The 15,381-nt window shown below is 33.1% G+C and overlaps 2 protein-coding genes across 4 annotated transcripts; one reads left to right on the forward strand and one right to left on the reverse strand.

Moving 5' to 3' along the window:
• Positions 1-5,578: 5,578 nt before the first annotated feature.
• Positions 5,579-8,221, forward strand: LOC126666615 (protein EFFECTOR OF TRANSCRIPTION 2-like). Its single transcript, XM_050359439.2, has 3 exons — positions 5,579-6,207; positions 6,428-6,796; positions 7,297-8,221. The coding sequence occupies exons 1-3, from the start codon at positions 6,109-6,111 to the stop codon at positions 8,065-8,067; spliced, it is 1,239 nt and encodes a 412-aa protein (XP_050215396.1). The 5' UTR covers positions 5,579-6,108; the 3' UTR covers positions 8,068-8,221.
• A 454-nt stretch (positions 8,222-8,675) lies between these two features.
• On the reverse strand, positions 8,676-14,452 carry LOC126666998 (uncharacterized). Of its 3 annotated transcripts, none has more exons than XM_050359938.2 (10): positions 13,977-14,452; positions 13,715-13,901; positions 13,407-13,596; positions 13,109-13,312; positions 12,372-12,671; positions 10,911-12,284; positions 10,713-10,812; positions 10,148-10,461; positions 9,227-9,845; positions 8,676-9,110 (listed from the first exon to the last, which is right to left on the reverse strand). In XM_050359938.2, exons 1-6 carry the CDS (start codon positions 14,295-14,297, stop codon positions 11,276-11,278), a joined length of 2,211 nt encoding a protein of 736 aa, XP_050215895.1. In that variant the 5' UTR covers positions 14,298-14,452; the 3' UTR covers positions 8,676-9,110; positions 9,227-9,845; positions 10,148-10,461; positions 10,713-10,812; positions 10,911-11,275. The 3 variants fall into 3 exon arrangements, with proteins under 3 accessions (XP_050215895.1, XP_055960466.1, XP_050215896.1); XM_056104491.1 differs by having other exon boundaries at positions 10,148-10,472; XM_050359939.2 differs by lacking the exon at positions 10,148-10,461.
• Between the last annotated feature and the right edge of the window lie 929 nt (positions 14,453-15,381).

The raw sequence follows: 15,381 nt of genomic DNA on the forward strand, positions 1-15,381 counted from the left end.
CCAAATTCTAAAAATAAAAATAAATCTATAATTTAGAATATTCAAAATAAAAACAGACTATCGTTTGTGTGCGGATAAATATATATCAATAATTTAAAGGCTATTTTTCAACTATTTTAAATTGAATTGACTAATTATGGATTGATTTGTCAGGAATTTAGGTTGAAATTATTGACCAACTTAGCCAATAAAATATTTAGCTGAACTTTCATGGATTTGAGCTGTTATAATTCATATAAAACTTTTCTTTTTGGCCATATTCAAAAAAAATTCTTTGTTAGGTTATCTAAGAGCTTATTAAAGTCATCACTTACAGTGCAAAAAACTTTGTTTGTACTCCCATTAGCATAAAAAGCTCATTTGACTGACCTTTTCAATGGATAACAAACCAACCCTATTTCAAAAAGTAAGGTGAACTAACACCTAAATTTAATTAAATTCAAGAATTATGATGTGATTTCACATGGTAACGGTTCGAATATGAGGTGGAATTAAAATTTCATATTATAAAATAAGAATCAAATGAAAAATATATAAATAGAAATCACTTATAAATTTGTATTATTTTAAAGTTAAACGTTGAATTTGTTAAAGGGTAATCTACACAAATCCCCTAAAAATGGTCATGTCTATTGTTTTTACCTCAGATTTTTTATTTTTGCAGTAATCTCTCAACTAAATCAAAAAAATTTCACAAATCCCTCAATAATCCAAAATGAACCAAAATCAAAATAAAATAAGACACTTATAACCTTCAACCAAATCAACATCTGTAACAATTTTAACATCACACAATGGTTCACACAATTTCAGTTTATCGATGTAGCATTCTGGCGGAGCTACGACGACGGTTGGGCGGAGGGATGGCGGTCAGATGGCAGTTCGATGGCGGTCCGGTGGAGGTATGGCTGATCACCTGTCATCTCCTTATTCTTGGATCTACAATTATTCTACCTATTATAACTAGATCTATATCCATCATCGACTACTACCTGACTTCGCCGGTTATTTATGGATCGCGCAAACGTTCTTCGACCCTCACATCGGTTTCATGGTCTCCGGTAACACAATTTCACCAAATCTGAGCATCAATCAGTAGGATATTGAGAAAACTTAAGCAATTAAAGATGAGTAGCGGAGGCGCGGAGGCCGGAGCAATTGAGGTAAAGAAGAAAGGAGCAATTTTCGCAATAGAAGTTGAAGAATGCTGAGAAAGAAGCGGAGGAATTACTGAGAGAAAGATTTGAAATGATAGAGTAATAACTTGGAATGGTGGAGAAAGAGATAGTTACAGTGAAGAAAAGGCTCAAAACGGAAAAGGAAGGGATTGAAACGGCAGAGTGAAAGAGTGAAGAGGTGGTTAAATTTGAAGGATTGCCACAACCTGATGTCATGGTTGTAGTGGAAATTGTTGGTTCCTATTTTAATTGTTAATTGAATTTTAATATCTGAAGTCAAACATCTTAATTATTTTTTTAATTTGTTTTGTTTTATTTATATCATGTGTATCATAAATTATTTGGTAATTTGAATTGGTGTTTTATTTAGGTAATCATCCACTAAATGAAAATTTCTTTAATTTAATGTCATTTCTAAGTTTTAATTATTTGTAAGGTTTTTCTTATATTTTTGATTTTATAGACTGTCAATTACATTTCACTTAAAAACAATTATTCAATTGTTATAATAGATTTTATCTTAAAATTCTCTATATATAAAAAATCAGATAAAATTGTAAAGAGTAGTAAGATAATTTTTTTAAAAAAAATGAATTAAAATAGTTCAGTTGATATAGGTTCATATGAGGTTCACATTAGGTTGATTTTCGATTTTATTAGTGTTTCATCCACATTAATGTTGTGAAAATTGTTTTGTTTCTAAATTTGTTGCCGTATTGCTAAGAATTTTATTCAATTTTAATTTTCAAGTATTTGGTGAATCTTTACTTGCAGAAGGATAATGATCTATTTCCGTCTGATTTATTAAATTGAGTTCTAAACTTTTGTTTTCAGGGAAGGTAAATCGAAAATAATTGAGAAAAAAAAACCAACAGAAGGAAGAAAAAGGGATCTTGAGTGAGATAATTTATTGGTCTCTGTTCTCTCATAGAATTCGTGTTTGCTCAAATATGTATATATAATCTATCACCCAAAATTTCGCATACGGTTCACATCAAGTTGCTTTTCAGTTTTATAGACTATCGATTACATTTTACTTAAAAACAGTTATCCAGTTCTTATAATAGACTATATCTCAAAATTTTCTCTATATAAAATATCAGATACGATTGTAAAGAGCAGTAAAACAAATTTTGTAAAAAATTGAATTAAGATAGTTCGGTTGATACAGGTTCACATCAGGTTCACATAAGGTTCATTTTCGGTTTTATGGACTATCATATGCATTTCACTTAAAAGAGATATTCAATTTGTATATCATTTAAGATTGTAAAGAACAGTAATACAAATTTGATTTAAAATTGAATTAAAGTAGTTCAGTTGATATAGGTTCACATCAGGTTCACATTAGGTTCACATTAGGTTGATTTTTGATTTTATAGTCTGTCAAATACATTTCACTTAAAAAAAATATTCAATTAGTATTTAAACCAAATTTTAAAATTCTCTCTATATAAAATGTCATTTAATATTGTAAAGAGCAGCAAGTTAAATTTGATTAAAAATTGAGCTAAAGTAGTTCAGTTAATATAGGTTCACATTAGGTTCACATCAGGTTGATTTTTATTTTTATAGTCTGTCAAATGCGTTTCACTTAAAAGAGATGTTCAATTACTGTATTATACTAAATCTCAAAATTTTCTCCATATAAAATATCATTTAAGATTGTAAAGAGCAGTAAGATAAATTTGATTAAAATTGAATTAAAGTAGTTCACTTGAATAGGTTCACATCAGGTTCACATCAGGTTCACATCAGGTTGATTTTCGGTTTTATAAATTATCAAATATTTCATAAAAGAGTTATATAATAAAAAAATTCTAAACATTCACCAATCTAAATATAATTTTTTTTCTAAACATTCAATAAAACTAAAATATTAAATTTAGATCACCAATCTAAATATAAAACTAATAAACTAAAGTTAACAACGAGTCGATTTATGGTTACATAATCACACAATAAACTAATAAATATATTTAAAATAGTAACTTGACAATTAATCAATTTGTAGTTACTATAAAATAATGAGAATCACATTTACACACTATAGTACCAATGATTGTTATAACATTACAAAACTAATTAAATACCGAATCGTCATTCCAAATTTACTTCAATAGAGCTTCTAAATTCAAAAAGACAGCCAATCAAATTCTGATCCTTCGTTAATCTTTTATAACAAATAAAATGCACAATCAATATACACAACAGTATCACCATGATATGGAATTCAAACTTGAAGATTAAAATAGTACATAACTACCTTGCATAAATACTATACAAGTTCTTCAAATCCACCTTGCATAAAAAACAACAAAAACGTCAACATTCTTTCCTTTAGTTCTATATAACCAAGAAAGAAAATAAATTTACAAAACTAAAAAATCAAATAGCCACTTAATGATTCTTCTCATTCATAACATAATAATCACAATATCCAAAAGCTGCTGTGGAAGGGACTCGCCATAAAGATATCAAATTTACCTTGCATATACCCACAAATATATTAAATTTATCTAGCAACCCAACAATCAATGATGGGGTCATTTTTCCTACATATACCCACAAAGATATTAAATTTAAAGAAAATATAGATCTCTGCTATCAACTAATTATAGATGATTGTAAGAATTATGAAAAAAATTCCCTCATAATTTAGTTACCTATACACTTGCACATGATTCATTACAATCAAGCAAAAATAAACATTATAAAGAAACAATTCAAGATAAACAGAAACTATTTCTATTATCGCCAAACAAAACCATCTCAGATTTGAAGATCCACAAAACATCAAAAACAGTCGCAATCATAAGATTTACAGAGTCATTAAGTAGATGAAACATTAAAAAGAGAAGATTAGATATACCGTTCGGCAAGCTGGTAATTGACCAGATAACGTTTGCTGGATCTAACGGCCGCCGAGCTCTGGTTTATTTAGATCGAAGCGATTGTAATATGAACAAACCATTTCCGTTAGTAAGCTATCTATGCAACTTTCTCACACTTCTCTTCCATTTTTTAGCATAATGCTTCGAGTAGGTAACGAATAAACCAACCAGAAGCTCAGAGACGTACCGACCACTGTTGTTTTCCGACCATCTTTATTGCGCCGTTGCTCCGGTTGTCCGGCCATAACGAATCGACCACCAACCAAACACTCTAACCTCTTGTTTTAAACTCTATCTTTAGGTGAGGTTATAAATGTAATAAAGTCAAAATGAGGTATGCTGTGAAAACAAATTTTAAAAAATGAGTGATTTCTGCAAAAAGTAAAAAGTTGGGTCACTAACATAAAGATTTGAAATTTTGAGGGATTTTGTGTAATTTTCTCTTTGTTAAATTTAACATTGAAAGTGGGCTTGTTCAGAGAAGCCATAAAAGCCCAGTTTCAATTAAATGGCCCAAGTAATGAACTCCAAAAAGTCCAATTTCTGTATCAAAATAATTACACCCCTAAACCTCAAATATGACCAAAATACCCTTAGCGCCGTCTTTTTCAATCAACTATCATTCTTTAAAAAAAATAAAAAAAGCTGACGGCGCCACGTTAGCAAAACACCTTAAAATTTCAAACACCCAAAATACCTCTAATTTTAATATAGAAAAAAATAAAAAAATCAAACCAACCCAGTCTAATCTAAACCACTTGATTAAACCCAACAACCACCGCCGGAAAATTTTCCGGTCATCTTCTCCGAGATGACCGAAAAAATTTCCGGTCATCTTCAAGAACCGGATCTGTTCTTGAGAAACAGATCTGGCGCGGATCTGTGCTTGAAGATGACTGGAAAATTTTTCGGCAGTGGTCATGTGGCAGTGTTGGTCGGGTGACGGTGGTTGGATCGGTGATGGATGAGTTGACCGAATGGTTTGGGTTATATTGAGTTGGGTTGAATTATTTTTTTAATTAAATTTAGGGGTATTTTGGGTGATTTAATTTTTTAAGATTTTTTGATGACATGTCAGCTGATGTGGCGCTGTCAGATTTTTTTTTAGAATGTCAGCTGACAAAAAAAAGGCACCATAAATATTTTCGTCTTCAGGGGGTTTAGCGAGCGCCGCATAAAGATTAGGGGGTTTATTGATCGTTTTTAAACATTAGAGGATTTGTTGTAAGATACCTTAATTAAAAGTCAGGGCCGTGGCGGATTATTAGCCGGAAAAATACTTGATCTGAAGGGAAAAATTCTAAATAATACCCTAATATATAATTCGAAATGTAATTAACCCCTGATAATATTTTTAGAAAGAAATTTATCTAACGTTTTTAAAGTGTCCCGTATAAACCTCTCATTGTAACAGAGTTAAATCAATTGAAATCACCGTCTATTTATGGCTATGTAGGAAAAAAAATACTAATGCTGACATGGAACATCTACCTACCCATTCTTTTTTGTTTTCCAAATTACAAATATTCTCAAAATTCAGAAACCCTAATTTTTCTTCATTCAATTTTTTTAATTCTGCTTCAGTTTGCTTCATCTTCTAAATTTTATCCCGTTCTTGAATTAAAGTAGGAGAATTCTCAGCGGCAGTAGTCTCGTCGTAAGGTGAAAAATCCATGGGTGAGTAATCATAAAAAGAGAATTTGAGAAAATATTAAATTTGGGGATTTAGGGATTTGAGATTTGAGATTTTTTTTTGGATAGCTAGGTGGTCCACGTCAGCATATTGTTTTGCGTAAACAAACGGTCCGTTACAAAGAGGCGCTTATGTGGGCCACTTTGAAAACATCAGGCGTGTTTCTTTTCCAAAAATGTTATGATGGGCTTCTTTATACCTTTTTCAAAATTGAAATGATAACGTGCACAGAATTTTCTAAGCTATCATTTCCATATATAGATTCCTCAGACACTTTTAAAAACCACCTGATTAACGGTCAAATCCACGAAATGCTACACTCAGGTCCTAACATCAATCAAAAATGGCAGTGACCGGTAATTCTAATGTTCTTACTGTCTCAAGATTGAAGAGAGAAGATCATAAGCATACAAAACACGATACCCACTTCTCCAAATGGCAGGTTAATTTCTGGGTTCTATCAAAGTTTTAATTTTTTTTAACAAACATTAAATTTGTCATCAAATACATGGTTATCTTCATAAAATTTAACTGTTTTTTCATGTTATAGTGCACATTTTAACTGTTTTTTCATGTAATAGTTCACAGTTTAGTTTCTACTTGAGCAAACATTTGAGGTTTTTATATCTGAGTAATTGAGTGTATAATGCTTGGATTTTCAGGTTCTTATTGGACCTAGTGATTGGGAAGATTATTCCCGAGGTAAAGAGGGAGCTGCAAAATACAGGGTTCATAATCTTCCTACAAGGTCAGATCCTGGTTTATATGAGCTTGGCATAGCAGTTTCTCGATCTGAATCGGTGCGTGGAGTTGGCAAGCTTCACCCAGATGACATAGCGGTGGTTTATCTTGGTCAAGCCGAAAATGTGAGGAGTAGACTCCAGCGATATGGGCGTTCAGGCGCTCATTTGGGCAATCGATATTTAACTGCTCAATTGAATGACTCTAAAGCTGATTTTGATCGAAACGGAGTTGGTTTGTTTGAGGAGATATTTTTAAGAGGCCACTCCATTGTGTTTAGATGGGCTCCTGTGAGTATTGCTCTTTTTTCTTGTTTGGTCGGTACATTACATGCAAAGTTGCACATAAACTTCTCGAGTTTTACATTTCAGAGTTTTGTTTCTGTTTTCGTAAACGCTTTTGAAATTCTAGAATTCTATGGTTTCGCTATTTTCTATTTTGGTATTTTCCATTTCCATCCTATGTAGGCTACGTGTGAATAATCGGTTCATATTAGTTGTTGAAATTAGGCTACGAGATGAGATTTCTAGCTGAACATGTTAGTATCTTTGAACCTTTTGGGATCGATTGGAATATGATGTTTTTCTAGGATCAAACATGAAACTAGAAGATTATACCACAAATGCTTGATAGTATTAGATTTTCATAGCAGTCATAAGGACACAAATAGGTTCTGCTTGTGCAGAAATTATTATGTGACCTCATTGTGCAAAGGTTAGTTTGGTGTCTATGTGTTTGTAAGTTCTTGGATGTAATAATTGTTTTATTTTCATTTCGTTTTCTGAAATAGATGAAAGATAAGAAGAATGCTGAGAAAACAGAAGCACAGCTGCTCGAAACATTCGACTATGCATGGAACAAAGGTAGCAATGGTGTACGTCGTCCAAATGATATCCTTCAGAAACTTAGCAAAACTGCATCAACTAGTAGCAGACTTTCAAGTATTTCCAAAAGGTTTCTATTTATACATCCGACTCGAGTGGGGATCAAAATAGAATCAAACAAGTCATTTCCACCACCAAAACCTAGTGTTCCTCCTGTTGATAAGGAAAGCAAGAGTTTTCTCTATGGTATTTTCAAATTTAGCAGATCACAGCCAAGATTAGTTTCAGAAAAATGTGGCAATACCGATGAGGAGCTCGGTCCAAAATGTAAATTCATAATGAGTGATGCTGTGCCTTGTAGAAGGCCACCAGTTAAGGGGAGAAAGAGATGTGAAGAACACAAAGGAATGAGAAATTACGTACCGAATAATCGCTCAAAATCCGTCATTTCAGAAGGTAAATCAGATTATGATCAGGATCTGAACTGTACTACATGTAGAGTAAATTTAGGTGATGGAAATTTCTGCAAGAAGCAAGCAGTCACAGGAAGAAAAAGATGTGAAGAACATAAAGGGATGAGGATCAAGGCTAATAATTCTTCTTCTTCAAGGGTTGGGACACTGTCATGTGGAGTTGCATTACAGAATGGGTCAGTGTGCATGAAATCTCCAGTTCAAGGAAGAAAAAGATGTGAGCAGCACAAGGGAATGAGAGTTCCAACTCATAATATACATTGACCAATAACATCAGAAATTAAAGTCTAATTTTAAGTTACAAATTTGTAACAAGGGCCTTAACTTAATATGTTTGTGTTATGATGATTATATATTTTATTGTTCAAGAATTGTTTGTACTATGTTGCTCAATAAATTAATTTGGTTTATTCAGTCATTTTTCTTATTTGTTCATGTTCCGAGTTTGTATTGATTCGAGTCGGGTTCAATCGGATTTGACTCTTAAATTCAAACCCAAATACAGTTCAGGCCTAATATTTATTACTCAAATTCGGCTTTTGTACACGATTTATATGGATTCAGGTTAGATTTTCAGGTCTATTTAAATATTTAACTAAAAATAAAAAGATTAATACACACACGGACTTGGATCGAACTTATGACGGTATACTTATTAAGCAGGCCGAGATTGGTGGACCGGACGGATAGCGGCCCAATAAGCTAATCTGTTCCAAAGGCAATAGCTATTGGCCTGATTGTTTAAAAAATTCAAACCTTTTTAAACCTTTTATAAATTTAACCAAAGTTTTGAAGTTCAAAAAATTACTCCAATTTAAAAATTGATAGCAATTTTAGCCAATTTAATAACTATGCATAATTTTATATATCAATAAAATAATTGGTAAAATTGCTACATTCATCTTCTACTAACACATCAGCTAACTCTAATAACAGAAACTGTATATGGGTCGTTAGAGAATATAGGACCAGTCACATTGCAAGGTCTGAAATCAAGGAACAATAGATATGACAAAATGGAAATGGTCTTACAATGTTTGCCATTGCCAGTTTTCTTTCTCTACCAAAATTAATCCTCAATTTTATCTATTGAAAAAATGCTAACTTGGTGCAACTAAGCAGATTGGTCTGAAAGGTGAAGATTTGAAACTCTATAGCGGAGCACAATTGGCACTAGGAATTTAACTAACAATAGTGAAAGACTAACTTTGAGGCGCCACCAGGAAACGATCCGTTAGGTTTAGATATGTACACCATGAGAAAGGGTCAGATATTCGTAAATGGCCGTAGTGTAGGACGACATTGGCCTGCATATAAAGCAAAAGGTAACTGTAAGGATTGTGATTATGCTGGATAATATGGAGATCAGAAATGTAGTTCTAAATGTGGACAGCCATCTCAACAATAGTAAGGAAATCATTACCAGCTTTTCTTTAGTTTATCAGAGCAACATTGGAAAATCTTGAGAATGAGATTGATCCCAGGTATCATATCCCACGCTCATGGCTGAAGCCGTCAGGAAATACATTAGTTGTATTTGAAGAAATGGGTGGTGATCCTAATGGAATTTCTTAGCTAAAGAGAGTTGTAGGAAGTGTTTGTGCTGATATAGATTATGACTAGCCAGAAATGAAAAGCTGGACGGAGAACATACCAGTCAAACCCAAAGCCCATCTGTGGTGTCCTCCGGGGAAGAAATTTTCTAAGGTTGTCTTAGCCAGCTATATGGATGTCCTCAAGGAAGATGCGGTTCATATCAACAAGGGAAGTGCCACGCACTAAAGTCATGGGATCCTTTCACAAGGGTATGTGTATCAACCAACCAATCATGAAATTTTTGCCATATTCTGATCCAATAATCTTCTCTTCCGAGTTTAGAGTCATTTTGAGTTTCACTTTCATTAAATGCCTTTTCTCGATGTGATCCTCTTGCAGGACTATCTTGGAAAACCATCATGCGATGTACTTGTGGCTCCCGAAAATTTTGGAGGGGACCCATGTCCAGGAAGTACAAAGAGACTCTCAGTCCAACTTCAGTGCAGCTAAAATACAGATCAAAATTGAGTTATCAAAAGCATTTTTAGAAACAAAAAAAAAATTACCGTTTATTAGAATTTTAAAATCATATTCTCAAAGATTATTGTTCTCTACTGAAAAATAACCACATAGTTTGGCAAAGTCAAATATCAGTAACTGTGTATAAAACTATGTACATAAACATGCTCTTGTTAACTTGTTAAGAGCATTTTTATAAATTGGAAAACAAATAATGCTTTGTGAATATTGTATGTGAAAAACAAGCTATTAGTTCAAAGCAATGGAAGAACAAAAAACAATTTCTTACTTTGGCCTGTGTTGAAATATATACAAATGATGACTGATCCAAGAAACAAGTTCAAAAATATTGGTATGTCATTATGATGCCCGTGCCCACCAAGTCTCTCATAAAACTAAAAAATTGTAAATCAAGTGCTCAATGGGATTGTCTAGATCTTGGTCGAGTTCTAAATTTCTTTACCCTGCTAACTCTGCTCATTTTCTAAGAACAGAGTAAATGTTCTCTCGATTAAACTGCAGATAAGACAGATATCTGCAGACTCTTCTTAATCATATCTGTTGCTTCCTGCAGCAAAGTCTTCTGGCTCCCAAAGCTTTAATCTACATGTTTCCTTCATCAAGTCATTTTTTGCCTAAAATATCTTAACATTGCAGCTTAATGAAACAACAAATGCATCTAAATTTAGATAACTAGGATGCTTGGTTATCTAAATTTGCATTTAAAAAAGAATAAAAGTAGCAAGAGGCGTGATATGCAAGTATGGAGAAGAAGAGGAAACACACTGCCTTTAATCTAAGAACAACCAAGTTTCATGGATACTAACTCAAAACACATGAGAAAGAAAGCTGACCTTAGTTATCTGATTATAATCGTTAAGAGAGTCTGATTATCAATGTCAATAACTAAGCCAGTTCTGCAAGGAAATGAGTCTGCAACAAACCCAAAAGCCTCTGAATCCACAAGACAAAGCAGTAGCAACAGCCTTAATCAGACAATAACCAAATCAAAATTTAAAATCAGAACAGAAAAGGACCAAACATGGACTTACAGGGTGAAAAGGCTGCTCCAAGGCTAGTGGAATAGAGAAAGGACGAACACATATGGAGTGCATCGACCTACAGGTAGCCTAGGAGCAACTTTAACACTTGGGCTAAGAAAGGAGGAAGCAGCCCCATAGATGAACTACCATTCTCCAGTAGGAAGAAAGAACACTGGGAGATCAGAGACAGAACTGGTCTGTGTTGCTATGAAGCATATGAAATATAGTGGCAACAAAACCACAATGGCGAAGTCCTCAATGGACTAACAGATGAATTAGCTTTCAAATGGACAGATTAACTGCAAGCTAGTATGACGGACAGAACCTGAGAGGAAAACACTCCAGTAACCTGCATAGAACGAAACATATGGCCTTCACAAAACCCCACTTACAGGTAATAATTTGAGACTTAAGTCCATAATGGCATCATCAACATTTTTGTCAATTTTAGACATTTCTTGCCCTTGATGCCTCCATCGCATCAGTTTATCATGGAGATCCATCAACGTGACATCTCCATCTTCATCAATATTAAGCTCAATTAGCCTCTTGAGGCACTTTATCAAGTACCTGCTCGCCCACAATTTCACCTGAAAAATTATGACCAGCCCACTTTTTTCATTCTCATATACTGAAGACAACCTCTCAGCAATATCAGTTAAACAAAAAACAATACAGGCCCCTGCAACAGCTTCCTTTTTACTACATTCATAAATTCCTGTTACTAAATCTTCTAGCCTCCCAGTTACTTTTCCTATATGGTCCATTCTAGCATTCTTAGATGCTGAATGAAGCATCCTGCCAGTTGCAGCATGATGCAACAAAAGCTCAAAGCCATCTTCTTTAGCATAACTAGGCCAACCGATCAACAAGCCCAATGGAACTCTCCTCAAAAGCAGATTGTTCCGCCAAGCCATAAAAGATGAATTTGCCTCGAAAGAGTTTGTGTTGTTTACTGATTTATTACCATACTTAATTAGACTTTGGAATTCTTTAAGCCAGAGGCCAATGACTTGGCAGTTATACTCATTTCCAATAAAGACATCCTCTTCATAGTCACAATTCTTGGAATTCTTACGTTTCTTCTTGTTGCCAGCTGTAACCCTTTCAGACTTAACTGAGTCAAATTGTCTGAGAGTCCAAAATTCTGACATTTTAATCAAATTATTAAACAGAAGATCCTGTTGAGATTGATTATTTGGTCTCAGAATCCAAGCAATGTACCTTGCAGCGGCAGCAGGAATATGTTCCTTATCATTTGTTTGCGTAAATTTAGGTGCTCCTATTATCCTTTCCGATTGAAAATTCTTTTGAAAAAAATTGTTGGAGAAGAGTAAAACCGAAGCAAAATAGAACCAATCTGGAAAGCAGATTGCCAGCGCCCTGTTGTACAATAGTTCAAGTAAGTCATGGAAATGGGATCGAGACATGGTAAACGCCATAGGCTTTATTGATTGAGAAAGGAAATACCAGACAGATTTGGGATCTATTGATGTAGTCTTCACTGATGATGGCTCACATGTCAGACCAAACTGTTTCCTGAGAAGGGAATCTGGCTTGCATGTCCGATCCACCAACTGTAGAAAACTTAAAGATGAGAGCGGCCCAACCAATGTCCTTAGCAAATCATTTTTGTAGGGGAAGTATGCATTAGAAAATGGCAGTCTCGGTCCCAACTCCATAGATATGCCCCACCATGTTGGTCTAGATATTACATCTAGTATCACGGAAACTAATTCAGTTAGGAGCACTAGTACTGAACCCAGACCCCTGTTGCATTAGTAACAAATAAAAATGGTTGTTGTTAAACAATTATTATCTTGTAAAATAGCAAATAGAATGTGAAGTAGTGTAATGCATTTTCCCATAAACACTCTATGATTGCCTATGGACAACAACAATTTGGATGACAATGTGAACATAGTTATATAAATAACAATTATGTAAAAGGAAGTGGTTCAGAAAAACTAGTTTGAGTAATTCCTTACAATCTAGTCAGCAAGCTGACATGGCAGCAAAGATAAGGAGAACAGATAATTTTTTTAAAATCACCAAGAAAGAAGAAAGTTAGTCACACTTAAGTTAGATTGTCCTGTTAACTAAGAGATAGTCTGACTTACATTACTTGAACATTTGTTTAGCAAATTATAAATGTTGTCCTAAAACTGAAGAACACGTCGACCAAAAATAAAGAAATAGGAACTCACGTCAACATAAACCAACTGTGCAACATAGCTTTCGCATGAATAAACATAGTTGGAGAAAGCACCAAGCATATAAGGATGGATTGCCACTCCGTCCTGTCATAAAACTCCTTGCTCAAAGAAAGAAAAGGTCTTTCTATGGTGTTTTGCAATATATATGAAATATCATGCTTTAAGGGGAGTGGGTCAAGATACCACGATAGCAACCTGCAGGAAGTTCAAAAACAACTAAACATAAACTTTCGTATAGATGGTGTCACTGAAAGGAAAAAAGATAGCAATAAACTAAAACTCGACAAACCTCAATGGTATTTCATGGTTTTCAAGAGAAGATTCTTTAGGCAAGTATACGAGAAGTTTCGAAATAGCTGAGCATTTTCTATGAATTGAGTCACTATCCATTAAATGGATCGATGGAACCAAATATCTACAACACGAAGCTGAAACCGCAACTCTAGCAACAGCACTTGCAAGCAAATGAGAAGGCATCCCTACAAAAGTATTAAATTATCACTACATTATAATATGACATACAAAATTTTACTCTATTCCTACATTAATAAAGCTTAAAATATAGATTCCAAAATAAAATAAAACTAAGAAGTTTACCTTGTTCTTCTAATTTGGAAACCACGTCATTGACAATTTCAATAAATTCTACACAATTCGGCATTGAAATTAAACTACCAATCTGCAGAATCTCTTCGTTCTCTAACCGCAAGACGTTACACCTTATCGAAGAACACAACACGCTAACAATTGTCTTCACTAGATGCTCAATCATACAATCAAAAACCTAAAAAAATAAAAAAATCAGAATCAAAATCAAAATTAAGTCAAATAAAAAAAACAATTTGAAGCGAGTTTATACCTGTGGCGCTTTGAAGCACATGAGAGAGAGAGCCGTATCTAAAACCGTGGCTCGATTATCGTCACCAGTGAGATTGAAAGATCGATTTAGCTTCGAAATCGAGAGATTAACACTGTCACTGTTCGAATTTGAATCTTCTGGCGACGGAGTATGCGATAGGGTTAGGGTTTGGAGGTGAAATGCGAGCTTGGAGAAGAGATCGGTTATTTCTGATGAATTGACCGCCATGGTTGGTGGTCGTCGGCGAATCAGACGGTTAACACTGTTACTGTAGAGCAAAGATGGTGTGATTTTACTGCCACTTTCTAATTTTCCCGCCATAATTAAACTGGGCCGAACTAAATATTTTGATGACGTGGACACACACTCTGTATAAATTTCCCTCCATATTCATTCTCCTCATTTTGAAAATTCAATCTCCTCATTCTGAAAATCCTAAAATCTCTAATCCTCTAAAAACATCACACAAATTAGAAGATGAAGATGAGGACTCTTCATTCGCAAACTACCGGTAGTTTTAAAACATTTGAATTTTGATTATAATCTTCTAAAACAATTTTATGTAAACTAGTTTTGCATTACGTGATACGCACGTAGCTCGTAATACGACTCGTCAACTTATATATTTATTAAATTAATAGTAACTATGGCAATGTATTCTATTTATAATCAAATCAATATTAAAATTAGTTAATTTTTTTATTATAAATAATATAATACTTCAATTTATTAATTTTTAAAATTAATTAATGTCAATAATATTTACATAATTTATTATAATTATACTAAAATATTTTATGTATAATTGATATTAGATTACTTAGAGTTTTTATTGCATTAAAAATTCATCATAAATAATAACGTGTTGTATTTATAATTGAAAAAAAAAAGAGGGGTTTCCATAAATTAGAAAAATCAAATAGAAAAGTATTGTAATATGATAGAAATTATATTAAAAGTTAAGTATTATTAAAATTAAAGTTTTAATTAGATTAAAAGATATATTAAAAGTTATAGTCACTATTAGATTAAAAGATATATTATGCGTTTGAGTTTTTATTAAAATAAAGTTCAATTTGAATTATAGAAAAATTTAGCTCCATGGTCTCCGAATTCAACATTGAATTCTTGACAGCCACTCTTATCTTTTTTATTAGACTTAAAATCATAGGTTAAACTTTATTTTTACTTATTAAAATACTTATCCTTTCGACATTAAATTATTTATATCTCTATATGTTCATAAGTTTACTAAGCAATTACAAATACACTACAATTACATGATTAAAATTAACGTATGATCAAGAACTAAATAGGTAATTACATATAATCCAATTTTCAAATGAATTAATGTTGACGATGATGTATAAACAAAAATTAGCCATCAAAATAAGTCATTCCAAAC

The sequence above is a fragment of the Mercurialis annua genome, linkage group LG2 (assembly GCF_937616625.2).
Source record: "Mercurialis annua linkage group LG2, ddMerAnnu1.2, whole genome shotgun sequence".
Classification (NCBI taxonomy): Eukaryota; Viridiplantae; Streptophyta; class Magnoliopsida; order Malpighiales; family Euphorbiaceae; genus Mercurialis; species Mercurialis annua.

Coding starts and splice junctions, on each gene's coding strand:
- LOC126666615 (XM_050359439.2), top strand. CDS start 6,109: ATGGCAGTGACCGGTAATTCTAATGTTCTTACTGTCTCAAGATTGAAG. Junction 6,208..6,427: donor CCCACTTCTCCAAATGGCAG/GTTAATTTCTGG, acceptor TTGGATTTTCAG/GTTCTTATTGGACCTAGTGA. Junction 6,797..7,296: donor TTGTGTTTAGATGGGCTCCT/GTGAGTATTGCT, acceptor TTTCTGAAATAG/ATGAAAGATAAGAAGAATGC.
- LOC126666998 (XM_050359939.2), bottom strand. CDS start 14,297: ATGGCGGGAAAATTAGAAAGTGGCAGTAAAATCACACCATCTTTGCTC. Junction 13,902..13,976: donor TGTGCTTCAAAGCGCCACAG/GTATAAACTCGC, acceptor TTATTTTTTTAG/GTTTTTGATTGTATGATTGA. Junction 13,597..13,714: donor TTCCAAATTAGAAGAACAAG/GTAAACTTCTTA, acceptor ATACTTTTGTAG/GGATGCCTTCTCATTTGCTT.